Source organism: Malus domestica, chromosome 11, assembly GCF_042453785.1.
Source record: "Malus domestica chromosome 11, GDT2T_hap1".
Taxonomy (NCBI): Eukaryota; Viridiplantae; Streptophyta; class Magnoliopsida; order Rosales; family Rosaceae; genus Malus; species Malus domestica.
The window spans coordinates 10641801-10658366 of NC_091671.1; the positions used below are offsets into that span (position 1 = coordinate 10641801).

General features: G+C 36.9%; 1 protein-coding gene across 3 annotated transcripts; it reads right to left on the reverse strand.

Moving 5' to 3' along the window:
- Window positions 1-922: 922 nt before the first annotated feature.
- On the reverse strand, window positions 923-13270 carry LOC103412999 (phototropin-1). Of its 3 annotated transcripts, none has more exons than XM_029088457.2 (24): window positions 12803-13270; window positions 9266-10031; window positions 7891-8073; window positions 6891-6982; window positions 5973-6252; window positions 5667-5874; window positions 5499-5569; window positions 5246-5352; window positions 4897-4946; window positions 4683-4787; window positions 4515-4574; window positions 4345-4434; window positions 3811-3887; window positions 3513-3597; window positions 3299-3379; window positions 3004-3107; window positions 2798-2847; window positions 2587-2693; window positions 2372-2494; window positions 2217-2268; window positions 1878-1990; window positions 1439-1579; window positions 1239-1346; window positions 923-1147 (listed from the first exon to the last, which is right to left on the reverse strand). In XM_029088457.2, the coding sequence occupies exons 2-23, from the start codon at window positions 10027-10029 to the stop codon at window positions 1242-1244; spliced, it is 3048 nt and encodes a 1015-aa protein (XP_028944290.1). In that variant the 5' UTR covers window positions 10030-10031; window positions 12803-13270; the 3' UTR covers window positions 923-1147; window positions 1239-1241. The 3 variants fall into 3 exon arrangements, with proteins under 3 accessions (XP_028944290.1, XP_028944291.1, XP_028944292.1); XM_029088458.2 differs by lacking the exon at window positions 12803-13270 and adding an exon at window positions 12368-12761; XM_029088459.2 differs by lacking the exon at window positions 12803-13270 and adding an exon at window positions 10131-10325.
- Between the last annotated feature and the right edge of the window lie 3296 nt (window positions 13271-16566).

Sequence of the window (16566 nt, forward strand, 5' to 3'; positions counted from 1 at the left end):
AAAAAGTTCGTATGGAGTTTTTTTAATAATTTGTTATGGCTTTCTTGTTTTTAACACTCACGGTGGTTTCAGTTTGGTTAAAAAATTAGGGCTTGGCATCAAGTATGCAAAGCCATTCTGTTGTCATTTCGAGTGAATTGGTCAAAAAGTTTGCTTAAATTTTGAGTTTTAAACAAACCATGTGCGTTTAAATTTTGCGGAGGATGAGTTGTCACTTCCACAAGCGAATGCCGGCAGGGCTGTACACTCTCACATCACAACTTGGCATTTTGTAATATTCTTGACACTCATCATCCATTCGAAGAATCGTAGAAATTATGTACGCCCCCAATAATTTTGTGGACTCACCACATGACAAAAGACTTGCCAAAGTGAAAGGACAAGGACATGATGTGACATTTCAGCTAAAACTTGACTTGAAAATTGCTGAATCAACCGGCTCATAACATTAATCGACATACATGGTCTAGTAATTAAGGATATAATGGTTGTGGATCTCTATTCATGTTCTGAGCCGGTCTATACTAGACAAACTCAGCTTGATTCTCGCATTTTTCATGAGTCATGTCTGAGTTTGTAAGTAGTCGGCATGATTAGTCAGTTTAATATACGTTATTCGTTTATTCTCTGACATCTTATAAGTTAATTAGGTTCTCACCTTTTTCCTATGTGGTACTATTAGAGCTCGATTTGCAAGATGTCTAGGTTTACCCAGGATGATACTTGCGTTTTTTTATGGGAGAATGAATATATTCACTTCTTTTGAATAATGCATATGTGCATCATATGAATTTTATAACCAAAACCGTTGAGTTTTTTTATCTTCTTTAGAAGATCACCCTTAAAAAAAATCATTCAAGCCGAAGAGCATTTAGACCATCTCCAATGGAGAAGGCTAAAAGGCAATGGAGTAATAAAGACAGACAGAAAAACAGGTTAAATTAATTAATTAAATTTCAAATTTTTGGAGTACAAACCAACATAGATTACAGAAACATCACACTTTGCAGACATCGGACGAACAATTATTAAAAACCTTAAAGTTCTATCATCTACACCGGAATGTTTGAACGAAACGATGAGCTTTTCTTCGCAATTTCCCGAATGAGATACAGTTTAAGTACTCAAAACGTGCACCAGAAAATTCCTGACCAAGAAAGCAAAGTGTTAATCTACCAATAATGCTAGCAACATTCAGAATTCTTCGAAACCGGGTGGAGAAGATATATTATATATACCTCTTAGAATATGTTTGTTTGTAAATCTTGCATCTCAGGATCTACAGCATCTGCTCCCCTTTCGGCTTCAGTTTTTGCAAAGAGGGGAGCATCGAGTTGAGGAGGGTTCTGCAAATTTAAAAACTTTTCAGTATGAACTCCTTGAACTTTCTAAATTTTAATGCTTCAGGCAATGCAATTTGTAAGCCCTTTGGTGTTACCATGCAGCGAACAAGAGCCCAGTTGATTCCCTTGAAGAACGGATGGCGCTTAATTTCATCTGCTCCTTCCTGTGAGCCCAATCTGTTTTTGGGATCACGGTGCAACAACCGATACATTAACTGCTTTGCTTGGAGACTTGCCTGCATCAGGACACAACTCCATTAGCATCCAAACCAGGGAGGAACATTTTCACTTCGTAATTTCTAACTTCATGCATATTATATTTGGAACTCAGAGTTGCAGTTTGTTAATGAAGAAAAATGTATATGTTCGTCTGCATAATGCTCTCACTACAGATCCTAATGCCTCCACCAAAGCACATCAAACAAGCGATCATAAACGCATTGTGAGACATGTGAACCTACAGAATTATAGGTGCAAGAATACACACATTTCATATAGGTATGTGTATCTATACACGCAAACAGTAAATCTTACCGATATACTTCCTGGAAATTTAAGATCCTTGTGAAGAATATTGGCGAACGTCCTTTGCCTTGTTTTCCCCCTGAATGGTGTATATCCATAGAGCATTTCATACAGAAGAATACCTGAAAAATAGATGCATTTGATCAGTAGAGGTGGCAGATGGTAGATGAATGATTTAATTTCAGTCATGCATATGTTTGTGCTAAAGTAAATGCTACTGCATCACTTGAAGAGGTAAGACACTCCCATCATGAGGCGATGAAGATAGTTTCTTATCATTCTCATGCAGAGATGACATACTAAAAGCCGGAAAAATAATTGAAATACGAAATTGAATAAATTACGTACCAAGAGCCCACCAGTCCACTGCACTGGTATGACCTGCTCCAGTTATGATTTCCTGCAAAGGTAGTGGGAACACAAAGCAGTATATATGAAGAGTCCTGAAGTTTGACATATCTTGGAAGAAAAGAATAAAAAAGAGCGTGTTCTAAGTGTCACACCGGAGCTATGTACTCTTCAGTTCCAACGAAGGAATTTGATGCTCTCATTGGTTCAGCCATGAAGATCATATTTTGTTGAGATTTGCGTTGTTTTTTCTTTTCTTTGATGCTTGGAAGTAGAAGCTGAAAGGAAACATAATTATTACTTCAGAACAAAAAGGACTTTTTCTTTTAGTTCCCAAGTAAGATATGGTTTGTAAGATGTGGTTGGATACCTGTGGTTTGCAAGATGTTAAACACGATAGATCAAAATCTGTCAGGGACACATGCCCATTGCTCTGAAGTAAAACATTTTCTGGCTTCAAATCCCTGTATATTATCCCTGTGAAAACAACAGAAGGCTCAATACAATAACTTGAAGATACTGGGAAGGACAAACATCATTGCAACACAGAGAAAGACATGTGAATGATGCACACAACTTACCCTGACAGTGAAGATACTCCAGTGCAACAACTACCTCTGCAACGTAAAATCTACAGTTCACACAAAACAGCATTCAGTCGTTTGTTTACAATTCGGTAAAACCTTTGATCGCAATCAAATTTGAATATTATTTGACTAGAAATACTGAAATATTCAACTGCAATTGTCTGTGGCCTATTGCATCATTATCATTTCTCGTGATTTACCTCGCAGAATCCTCCTTAAGAACCTTCGTCGGTTGTCTGTCCAAAAGCACGAAGAGTTCTCCACCCGGGTAGTAATCAGTAATGAGGCAAACATGTGTTTTGGTCTGCAAAATTTATAGATGTTGAAGTTTGAAAAGAAATCCATATGTAAGTAAGCAACGTCTAACATATATAAATGATAGTTTTAATCTGAAGTCAGGTGTTGCCTTGTGGCAAAATGAATGAGGCAAAAGCAAGAGTGTGAAAGAAACAAAAAGATGAGTTCTGCAGAGAGAAATCATCCATTCTTGCTAACCTGAAATGAAGCATACAATGCAGGAAGAAAAGGGTGATCCAATATGTCGAGGATCTCTCTCTCTGCGCAAGCTCTGTGCACCTGCAAGAAAGGAACGACAGGAGTCCTGTAAAGAGATATGGAAGTGGCGGTACCATAACGTTCCTAAAAACTTGACTCCAAATAAATCGTAAAGCAAGGTAATCAAGACACATAAAATCATGGATTTCAGTACCTTGTTGCGATTGAGCATGACACCCTTATCCATAGCCTTCATGGCGAAGTAGTGACCGGTTCCACTCAGTTCAACCAAATGCACACTGACATAAGAACATACAATGTTGAATGATTCGTATGAGTTTGCAACTAAAAGACTTTTCCTAAATATCGACAAGTAAAACAAATGTATACTAAAGATCTATAGTTTTATTCAATGGATTTCGATCAGAGCCACCAAGTAATTAACATTCCTCAAGTTCATTATATTAATAGTGAAAACCGGAGGTAAAAATGCGAAGATAGAAAATACTAACTTGCCAGTATCACCAGATCCCAAGGGTTTTATAGGCCTAAAATGTTTCAATCCGATCGGCTCTCCACTGTCTAGAATCTGCAGAATCAAGGGTTCCTTCAGCAATCTACCGTAATATAAAGGGTGAAGATATTCAAGAAAATCAATAGAAGAAAGCCCTAACACTTAATAGACCAAATATATCTTTATGTATGAGATAAATCTGCATTATTAATCAAAACTTCCATGCATAGTGCAAACATAAATCCACAAAATGCAAGTGATTTTCTATACCACAAAAATGAATGCTAACCCGTAAAACAAAAAAGAAATTGCCAAAGTTTGAGCTTCTACTCTAAATTTTAGTGGATAATAAAAGGGCTAAAGTACATTCACATAAACCACGTCTCTGAGAAGAAGCATTACTTCGCTCAATTTTAGTTGCTTGCAACTCAAGGTTCTTAAAATAAATCCTGAATTCTGAAAATCGAGAGAGGTTTTCTTTTCCCACTACACGAAATCCATAAACCATGCGTAACTGAATGATGATCAGTACCTTTTGGATAGCTACCCAAGAGGGGGTATATTTTCTATGAGGCTTTGGATGAACAGCCTTCGAATGGTTCATCCACAGATCTTCTGGTTTCTGCAGTAGAAAAGGATGCTGTCAAATTCGTAAACATATAAAAAAATTTAAGATGACGAGGATTTAAATCAAGACATTACCAAATTGGCATCAGGAAGTTCTCTCGCTGCCTCATCGACATTTTCTGCAGTTTCTCTGATCTAAAAGTAGAAATCGAATACTGTATAAATAAGCTTAATTCTGAACAGAAATTCAAGAGCAGAATACAGGAATAGAAAAAAAAAAAAAAAAGTGAAGAAAGTTGAGACCAGTTTTTCGCTCTCTTTTACGGTATCTTCAGGAATAGCGTTCTTAAGAGGCTCAATATGCTCACTGCCATCTAGTTGCACCCCAATAAAATACTGCACCTCCCCCTGTTTACCGAAACAAGTAAAATATCATATGTCATTCAGTTCCGGAGTCTTTTCTATTGCAGGTAACTGTAGTTGCATTGTTTTCGTTCAATATCTGTGTAGATCATACCTTTTGATCACGCATAGGCTGCAGATGAAATACATTCCAGAACTTTTTACCTGGATCGAGTGCAAACGGATTTTAATTAATTATGGTGTTAGAATTCCTCTGTCCCACATCGGCCAGAAGGCTTGAGAACAAGCCTTTTAAATAGAATTACCCCACTCTAACTAATACCGAGATCTTTTGCAATAAAACCCCACACCTAACGGATTGAGCAGGTGGCCAAGTGGGGACAGTATCGGTGTTGCTAGAGTGGAAATTTGAATTGGAGCTCAAGTATAAACTTATTTTCCTTATTATTTGTTAAGTGTAGTTAATTGATGTGCCTTGCGTCAAATGGAAAAAGGAAACATACCGCTTTTCGAATAATTGATGAGCTGCACGGTAACTTCAGTCTGGTTGTTGATTGCATCTCTTATTTTCTTCACGGTTTCCGGATCAGTTTCAGGTCCTTGCAGGAACCTAAAGACATCCAAACAACAAAACAAATTAGAACCCTCTTCTAAGTTCCGAACATTTTGGGATGATCAGATCCCGAATGAGGATCATTGAGCTTCTTAAAGCAACTCGCCAGACAACAAAACCAGTTTATTTATATTGAAGTACACCTGCAATTTCTTCCCAATATTTCTTCGCGGCTGTACTCTGTAAGCTCTAAGAAACTGTCGGACGCAAATATCTGAAATGCAAACGCTCATAAATATCACATGCTTAAATCTTGCGTTAGTTAAACCTCGATTGTGAAAATTTAATGACAAAGTTTGAGTGAAACTTACAATGGGATTATCAGGCAGCCTTGGATCAGTAATGACAAAGTTTTTCTCAATACGTTCGAGTGTTGTAGCAAGATCAATACCCTTCCTCATTTCCTTCTGTCTTACTTTGTCGTCAAGACTGTCCGGTCTCTCCTCGTCACTCTCATAGCTATCCTCAGGGACTCCGGTGTCAAAGCTTTCCTCAATAGTTTGGCTTTTCCTAATCCTCCTAAAGTTGTGAAGTAAAATCGTAGAGGAAAGTATTAAGTCTATGCATGCCTTAACATTTTTCAGTAGTTATATTCATATGAATAGATGAAATTATACCCCATGAAAGAAAGCCGGCTAGTTTTTTTCGGTTTCTTTTCAGGCAACTCGTTGATACGCTGCATTGAGATTTTTGGATGATCCCCGCGTGAGTTTCGCCTAGGTACACCAACACTCTCAGAGTTTCTCCTAGCTGGAGGCTGATCTGTTCTCTCCTCTGCCCTGCCACCTTCTGACTTTCTAAAGAAGGGACGATTTGCTGATTCGCTAAGTGATCTTGGTCTTTTCACTGCCTGTACCAGTTCAGATACTGAGTTTGAAGCCATCTCTTTCTGACGAGCTGCAACAAATCCAATTATCAGTTAGCTCAAAACCTAAGACAATGTGACAATCATTTGCATGTTTCAGTTTTAGTCTTCGAGTCGCTATCTCAAAAACGCCGGTAGTACTTCATACTCGGAAAAAAAAAAGCTAGAGTTTGATGACAGTTTAGTACAAATTTGACTGGTTGCATAACAATACTAGCAAACTTTTGGTTTTAGAGAAAGCATATAAATTTTAGATATGTCACTGAGTGTTCATCTTCCATAAGAACTCGAAAACAATGACAGATGCTTTCATATGCAGATTTCGCAATCTATCTCTAGCTAGCTAGTACTACATTTTAATTGGAAAGAAAAGGTATTTTCTAAGTAGTATCAGTGATTTCAAAACTCTGGGAAGCAACTTTTCTGTATCACTCTCACCATGTCGATTTTTCGTTAGTCTTCAAATTCCTTATGTCAAAACAAACACCTTCGATTTTCGTTTTGGTTTATTGAGCAAATTCTTTTTACTCGAACTTATGATTTTTTGTTAGTCACTTGTTGAGCTATGAAATCTTTGTAGTTCATGGCTGGTACTAGTTCAATCATATCACCAAACAAAAAATCTGGAAAAAAAAAACAATTGAATTAGAGAAATAATTAGAATATATACCATCATATCGAATCAAGGATTCGGGCAATCCATTAGGACGCAGCATCTTATCCTTGGACCCCTCTGTATGCTTGCTCACTTCCACTTGCATTCTGCCACGTCACGAAAGTAGTAAACAAAAGCATGCATGGATAATTAGCATCGCATGCATTCCCATGCAATGCTTATATATAGTTGCTAAAATGTCCATATCCCCAACATTCTTGTCTCTCTAGGCCATGTCCATCCATCTCCCTCCCCACCCATCAAGTATCATGTCGGCAAGTGCATGCATGCATGCATGGGAAATAGCTTACTAGTTACTGAACCCTGTATTGTGTTTGTTTTTTTTTCTCACGTGATGTGTAACATGAGAAGAGAGATAGACACGAGAGCCTCACAATTGAATACAATACACGGTGCACATGTGGTCTATGACAGGAAGGTCCACACACACACGACACTCCATCACAATCATGTCCTATACAGGCTAATTGAATCTAGTAAGATTATAGAGACTAGAGAGGAGCAAGGCAGCCCCAGTTGGAGAAAAAGTAGAACAATTATTGGACCTTTACATGTGTGTCTATACCCACGTTACTAGACAGTCCATGATGCGCTCGAGCATATTTGTACTACCTGAGAGATTTTTCATTATGCCTAGAACATCGGATGGTGCACCTTATATCATTATCCAAAGAAAAGTTTTTTTTTTTTTTCAAGTATCCCTTCACTTGTATAGTAACATATGTCGTATGTACTTGTGTTTCAGACACATTGAAAAATCTTTTATACCCGACACATACATATGATTACATACAAGAAATTTGTCACATCAAACAATCTAAAATGTTATATAATTCATAACATCAGGCGACATGATATGTTATGAGACTGATAGTATGACAACTCTGTGCGTCGGTGAATCTAACCCATAAATATTATGAGACTGATAGTATGACAACTCACACTTTCAATACGAAAAAGTATTCAACATGAAGAAAGAAAGAAAGAAAAATACCCAATGAATTTGAGAACCTTCCCACTCTCGTCCTTGATGGGAGCAATAGTGAGTAAATTCCAAAAAGGGGTCCCATCTTTCTTATAATTCAGCAACCTCCCACAGTAACTCTTGTTCCCTTGCAAAGCCTCCCTTATCTGTGCAACATCTTGCGGGTCCGTACCCGCCCCCTGCAAAAACCGGCTGCAAAAAAAAACAGGAAACCCCAACAAAACCCCGAAATTGTCAAAACCACCCTCATCACACTTCAAACCGTTATTACCGTTACCATAAATATAGCAAAAAGTTGAAAATAAAATTAAGGATATCACCCTTCAACTCTTTCTCCAAATGTATAATTAGGACCATTCATTTTTTTTAGGGAACTTGAACGAAAAACATCCGGTACTGTTCACTTTAACGAAAAACTACATTTTTACACTAAAAAGTCAATCCTGGTACTATTCACTTTACCCTTTATTTTGTCCTTATCATTAAAATTCAAAGTTTTCAAACCCTTTTTATTAGTTTTCCTTTTTTTTATATCATTATCTAAATATTATCTATGGAAAAATGTATTCAATTTATAGACCATTCAGTTATACTATATGAAGTCCACACACTATGTATGTGTAAATATAAAAGATTTAAAAAGAAGAAAAATATACATGGAAAAGAGGGAAGTTGGAGAGATATGTGAAAGAGAGAAGAGAAACTTTTCAGTGTTGCAGGAACACGATCCAATACACCAAGTGTCTTAATACAAGTTGTTGGATATTTCAAAAAATAACTTCTAACCACTTGTACTAAGACACTTGGTGTACCGGACCGTATTCTCAACGCACTTAAAAAAAATTCAAGAGAAAGGGAAAGAGAGAACTTGGGATTTAAGGTTTTTATTTTTATTTTTATTTTTTTTAAATTAGAGATATGCTTTGATAATATGTGGGTGATAGAATAAGAAATATAGCATAATTTGTTTTGTGTGAAAATACTTTAATGCGCATGAATTTTTTTTTCAAGTATGCATGAAAGGGTACAATAGCATTTTCTTGATTTTTAGTTGAAAAAAAATGTTCTATTAATAGTATTTGTCTTAATTTTTAGTTAACGAAGAGTGTTCTATTAAAATTTGTATAGATATATAAAGAAAAAATTGTCGGTTTCTTATGAAAATGCTACTTATTATCATAACGGTCTACTTATTTGATGCATGCAATATAATTGTATAAATGACTTAATGGTCACTAACTTGACTGAATTCTAAAAATTGATCTTTAGATGGCAATGTAAAATAAAATAGATTATATGGTGAAATGATGAGAGGGGTAACTGAATGAGGGGTATGTTAATAAAATTAATAAAACGGTAAAGAGTAAAAAAGTTAAATAATTACCAGTTCCTGCCGATGACCTCCTTGGAGGTGTACCCGGTCATTTTAAAGAACCCGGCGCTGGCGTAAAGAATCGGGTAATCGGGTTTGGTGGCGTCCGAAACGACGAACGTCTGCTGAAACGTCGACAGCGCGTCTTTCAAGTCATTCGAAACTCTTGGAATCCCTCTCTCTTTCCCTCCGCCGAACACGTCGTCCGACGACAACTCGCCGGAGCTCCGAGTCGAGTTGTTCGAGTTCCTTCTCGAGGCCTCAGTTCCTCCGCCAAGACTCGGTTTGGAAGTCGAGTCTTCGGGTCCGCCCGAGGTCCGGACGCCGACTCCCTGCGGCTTCCCGGTCTCCTCGTCCGTCTTCAGCACCAGACCCCACTCGGCAGCCCTCTGCGCGGCGTCGTCGGACGGCTTGTCGTTTGCATCGACAGAGGAGGAGGAGATTGTCTGCTGAATATTGGACAGCGGAGATGGGGTTGGGGAGTGGTGGGCGACGTCCTTGAGGGCCATCCATGAGGTTGTGATGTCGGCGGTGCGGGTGGACTTGGAGGCGAGGTTGGGTAATGGGTCGGGTTCCGGGGTGGTGGCAAGTGGGTCTGTCCAGCTCTGCCACGTCTGCTGGGAGCGGAAGGCTGGTGAACCGGTTGTAGTTTTTGTTGGTTTGGCGGCGGTGGAGAAGGTGGAGGGGTTGAAGACTTCGAGAGAGCCGCGGGAGTCTCTTGGGAATGGCGGGATGAGGGCGGGTGCCGTTGTGTCTGAGAACTGTTCGTCTTCCATCTCTGCATGGATATTTTGTGACCAGATAATTAAAAATTAAAATATGAAGCCTTATTATATTATACAATCTAAAAAATAAAAATAAAAAAATCATGCGTCACCGGGAAAATGTTCTCGTTGATATTTGCAGAAGAATATAACAAAATTGAGGACCACTTTACGCTGCAACAATACGTGGTTTCATAATTTAACCTTCTATTTGTTCACTATTACATTTTATTTTGAGAAATATTTATGTAAAAAATGTTGGGGAACTCAAAAATTGTGTAGCAATTTTGTTAGAATCATGCTAATTTCAACGTCCACTGGAAGCACCATGTGTATGTATGACTCACTCCGCATTAGATTTTTATGATCCGAATCGTCTATTTTTTAGTTTGCATTTTATAGATCATCCTTACAAAATATTAGCAAAAAATCGAAAATGTTTTAGGCATCTAATTGAGTTCATATAATTGACGAACATTATTTTCTAAGAAACATTCAAATTTTATCATGAAAATCAGCGAGTAAATGATTTCAGATTAAATGGATTTTTTGCAAAAATTATCTATGAATAAAGACTCGAAAAATAAGTGGTTGAAATCGTTGAGCTCGATGTATAAATGAGCCCCACAACTAGTCCTATTTAAAAAAAAAAAAATCCTTTAGATAAAGGCTCTTTTTTAAAAGGTCATTAATTATATACTTGCTAAGGATAAATTTTGACTTTATTTAGTTTGTTTTATTATGCCTGATTCGTGATAATTATTTATAGTGCAGCTCCCCTTTATTCCAGAACTGCCTTCTAAATCTGAACAGGTAATTTTTTTTAATAAAGTGAAAATTGATTGTCGTTAGACTAAATTAATAGACATAGAATACTACAGAAAAAGTAATGCATAAAACGGGAAGAAGAAAAAGATAAATGGTTCGAAACAAGGACACCACATTGCAAGCTGGACTTAGTTCACAACACTTTGGAAGATATTATTGAAGATATTACAAAAATAGGAGTGAAAGAGAATGAGCCATGTCGCGACATAAGTGATAGGAACAAGATGTGGACTAATGCAATGTTAATCATGTTGTTTTCCTTGCACCCAATGCCTACACTGACCATAGCTCTTGTGGGGCTGTGAGAGTTGGGGACTGGCCAAATTTCAGACTAGAGGGACATGGACGGTGATGTGTAAACTTTTGGATTGATGTGAACTCATGACACAAATTTTGAAAGTAAATAAAAAGGATTGTCTTAGGTTTCATGAGCAAGCAGTTAAGTTCAGACAATCTCGATGGAATTAATAAAAAGCCACTAATTCAGCTGATAAATCTTGACATAATCATGCATATATCCAACTAAACATGTGTTAGGTATAGGGTTTTAGTCCTCATTGAAACTTTGAAAAGCTCCTGAGTGGAGTGATGAGCACCTCATGTTTCAACTGCAATTCTTTGTGCTATACCGGCTTATATGGTACTTTGAACAAGAGGTCAGGGTGGGAACTAGGTGGGTGTGCTATTTAATTAAAAAGGACACTACAGCAACATCCTTGCTCCCATTTCTTTCCCGCGATCGATTGTGATTTATATAATTCACAGTAGAAATGCATGGTCATATTACAATAATTAATCAATTTATGTAAGGTCATTAGTTGAAAAATATGCAACATTAATGATATAGAAAGCAATAACTTAGGCAACAAATTGACCAAAAGCATAGTTGGAGAGGAGAATCATACATACGGTTGTTATAACCTAAGGTGAATGAATTGATGAAGTAGGAATTATTAGAGTTCAAATAAACATGTCGTGAGAGCATCTCCAGCAAAGGTAGCTATACTATTCACATGATTAAATTTGATTCGTGGATAGCTAGCTAGTTTCTTGGAGAAGTGCCTTTGAGCTCATTGACTGAAAATGACTTAATTAAAAGTGAGTTTAACTAGTCTGTTGGAGATGTTCTAACTCTAAGTTTGGCATTTCATTTGGCTTCTACGTAAACTCAAAAGACAAAAATGTCATTCAAAATCTTGCAATTAGAGTAATATTTAAGGATCACATAGAAGTAGGAAGTGATCAACTGATCATGCATATTGAACTCAAATTTACCAAGCTGGATGTATAGTTGAATTTGAACTTTCAAAACTGCAAGAATCAGTGGACCCAAAAAGTTTGTTTAAGTAGTTCAATTTTCTGTCATCATGCATCTTCCTAAAAACCCATTAACCAATAGAGTGTTGTAGAAAAATTTTATTCAGCCACACAAGACTGGTAGCTCAGTAGCTGGAATGGTTGGCTATATTAAGAGGAGAGAGAGAGAGAACATTCAAAGATTTTGCATATACAGAAGAAGTACCTGATCAGCTGAACTTGTGTACTGCTAAACAAGGCAATTGGGAAATAAATGAGTTTCAATTCTTAGCAAATTCAAGAAGCTCATTTTTATGGCTTTTGTTTCAAGAAAATAATTGGTGAGAGAGAGAAGAGAAGATAGCACAATATGGGTGAGGGAGCAGTTTTTAGTGGGCAAATTAAAAGATTGAGAGAGAAAAACAAGAAAGATAACATGATTGTGAGAAAACAAAAGGTTTGGCCTCCCATCCCTCCATACCAAATACTCACATGCCCTCTTCCACATCTTGTTATACCAATCCCAATTCTTAAAGACACTATAGAGAGCGCAACGGAGGATTAGGCAAGAAAAACTACACATGCTCCATGATATGATTGAGATCAAAATTATAAACAGTATTAATTTATTTTGTGCTTCCATTATTAATATCTTTCTTACCTTGCCCCCAATATATGATTGAGCTTCTGGTATCTTTCTTTACAGACTGGAAATTGGTTGGCAGCAGCTAAAACAACAAAGGCAGGCACAGGCACAGAAGCAGTAGTAGATCTAGGAGCCCTTCATCCGACCCGTATAGCTCGATCGGCAATGCTTCTTGTGTTTTTCTGTCGTACTAGATAGAAAGTAAGATTTCTATAATTTTGCACTGGAAAAGAGAGAAATGATGAAGACCATATACCTAGATATATATACATATATATATATATATATATATATATATATATGTACACAATCTAGATATATATTTATATATATATATATATATATATATATATATATATATATATATATATGTGTACACAAACAACTCGTGGCGGTGAAACTTTCTTGAATGTTATGATTAGGTTTGTGAATTTGTCAGCATTATTTTTTTTCTTTTAATTAGGACAAAGATTTATCCTTTTTGGGGGTATCAAACTGCTTGTGGCTTTAAAAGTTTACCTGGGTTTTGGGATAAACTTTCCGAAATTGGTAAGATAAACTATAGAAGCATAATATTTTGTCCTGAGGTGGAGTGGTCATGGGTAAGAACTCTGATGTAAGTGGAGTACACATGCACATGGCAATGTTGGGAGGGCTAAAAAGCATTTACCTAGGTTTGTCGAAGTTACCAAATTTGCTCATGCTAATGGAACAATGGAACATGGAAGAGTTTGTTCAAAATAGCAGGATTCTCTTCTTTTTTTTTCTTTCCCCTTTCCCTCCCTCAATTGGCGGAGAGAGAACCTACTTGATCAAATTAGTTCCTCAAGTATGCGTTACTATATATTGGATGGGTTGAAATAAAAATAAAAAAATTGACAATGAAATTCTTAAGGAAAAAAATCAGTGTAAGTGCTGTGGTTATACCAAAGCATAAGGAACTTGAAGGAAACTGTACAAGTCTTACCCTATCCTACAGGGTATTGTGTGTTTTGGTTTTTAACACAATCGATATTAGCAGAGGGAGATGAATGCTAACATTTATGTTACAATTTGTGATATAATTCGATGCTATGGAGTACAAGGAATTGAGTTTTGCTTCAATACACGAGTTGATCATCGCTAGGGTTTTGTTATCGATACTGGTGGCAGGTTTTCACGAGGGCGACTGAAAAATATTGCCCTCACTACTCACCGTTTTTACTAACCTTGGAGTTCCAAGTCATGAGGCAAGGTATCAACAGTAGGAAAAATAAGCAGTGTGTGTAGACTAGGCTAATTATAAATTAGAAACTAGAATTTGTGGTAAATGTTATATATAGAACTTGATTCTTGGGGAATAGAGAGAGATGTTTTTGGTTTGAAATCCATTGCCAAATCGTGAGTTACAAACCTTGGCAGATACGAACAAGAAGTGGCTAGCTGCATATATTTCTCTTCAAAAAGCACAAACTTTTAAGTTATCGATTTTTGGCTTATTTTTAGTTATGCTAAACTCTATTTTGATTTCACTGTGCCTCTTATAATTACAATGTTATCACTTTATTTCCTAAAACTCAAAATTCGTACTACTTTGATATGTGGACTCTCTTTTCTCCTGAAAACTTATAAGTAACCTCCTAAAACATAAGTGAGACCTAACACTCAATAAAACCCACAGTTCAACAATCAGAGAATGTTAAGTTTAAAAGAAATTGAAGAGATGAAAAAGATGAAAAATAAATAAATTACTTAGCATGGCGCACTCAAATCAAACCTACATAAAAAATTAATAGATCTAAGGCAATGTGAAGCGAATTTCGAGTTTTATAGAGATGATTTTCAAGTTTCAGAAAGCAAAATTGAATCAAAATTGAATGCCAAAGAACAAAAGAACAAAATGAAGTGAATTTTGAATTTCAATAAGTAAAATAATGATCTTTGAATTACAGAAAGTAAAATAAAATTAAAATCGAATTCTAATAAACGGAACTAAAAATAAGCCTCAGTTTTTGTTAACTTAATATCAAATTTAAGTTGGGGTGAGATTTCTGCTTTTTCCAGTGACATATATGATACTCACCTTTAATTATGTGGTACTCACACATGTGGTAGGTCCTAGAACCACGTGAACAAACTTTTCACACAGAGACATCTTATCCGTTCACGGCCTGAAAGGGTCACATCCGACGACACAACCTCCCCTCATGCTCAAGTGCAGCCCCTTTCCTTGGTAGGCCCCAACCTCTAGTCTCTCTGGCAGATAGAACCACCCCCAGAACATGGTCCCTCCCGGAAGAGTATCCTCTCCTAAGCTCAGGATAGCGATTCTTCTGACCAACTTATCTAGACCATTTAAATTTAATCCAAAGATTTCAAACAGTAAATTTTTTAAAAATTATAATAATTACAACCGTTGGATTAAATTTGAACGGTCTAGATGAACTAGTTAGGAGAATCCTATCCTGAGCCCAGGAGAGGATCCTCTTCCGGTCCCTCCCAACGATTGTGATTGCCTCAGAGAGAGAGAGAGAGCATGGGAGTCACACCACCATGTGTTGCTATAACGTTGTAAAGGGAAGTTACACAGCTACGAACTAACTTGGGTTGTCTGATGTCACACTGGGATTACAGCTTCAAAAAAATTTAGGTGCTCCGGAGTATCTTGTATTTTATGTCTTTCACGGAACTTCCTTCTTAGGTGTTTTCTTGCAGCCTTATCACTTTTTGAATTCTTCTTCCTGATCGCTTTTTGAAAAGTGGGAACGTAGAGGTCATGATAATCCAATGAGAGGGATCTTTTCACAAAGTCCGAAAGAGTTTTGAATTTTTGAATAAAGATTTAACGGTTAAAATATAAAAAACACTAGATAGTGGATACACCAAAAAAAAGTCTCAGCTATTTCTTTTATCTCTGTCACTTTCACGTCATTATATGGGATTGTTGGGTGATGGCCCAAACTAAAATAAAAAAAAGGGCTTTTTTCAACATTTTGGCACAGTGATAGCTCAAGGACTTGAGGTGAGTTTGGGGGGCTCCAGATTGCTTCATAACCAAAAGAACAAAGAGTCCAAAAGGCAAAGAAAAGAGATTTCTGAGTTCTTGTGGGCTCAAGGTGGACCGTGATCATCTATCAATTACTTTACCTATACTAGTAACATGCAAAATGGAACGTTCTCGATTTATATTGTCACGATATATGACTATAATCGTACAATTCTCTCTGGTATTGAGATTTGGGAGAGAAGACTCAGAAGAGGGGGAGAGATAGAGACAAGGAGGAAGAAATAGGAAGAGGGAGGAAAAGAAAGTCGAAGAAGAAGGGAAATAAATTAAATCAAAATCCGACTGCAAGATCTGAATCAAACGGCTAATATGACTTGGTCCTCAGTATCTGGAGGCACGGGTTTGGAGAGGACCTGAATCCTACAATTCTATTGAAGAAGACTGGAGTGGAGAGTGCCATTTTCACCTAGCACACCAAGTGGTAGGTCCAATTCAGTTCACAAGTTACAAAATTTGAGTTATTAAAACACAAAATACTTATAACACATGACAACTTTTGTCACTCAACTTGCCATGCCCACCCAAATTTTGCTAATCATATGACCAATGTTTTTCATTTCGGTTACAAATCGTAAGACCAAAATCTTCATGAGAAAGAGGTTGGTGTGCAAAAATATTTCTCATAAAAACTGCCTGCTCTCCCACAAACCATACAATTTTTCCTTCTCCTAGCAATTTAGACATGATCAATATGTGTCATTTTGGCAGAAAGGTCAATAAACTTCCAACTTCC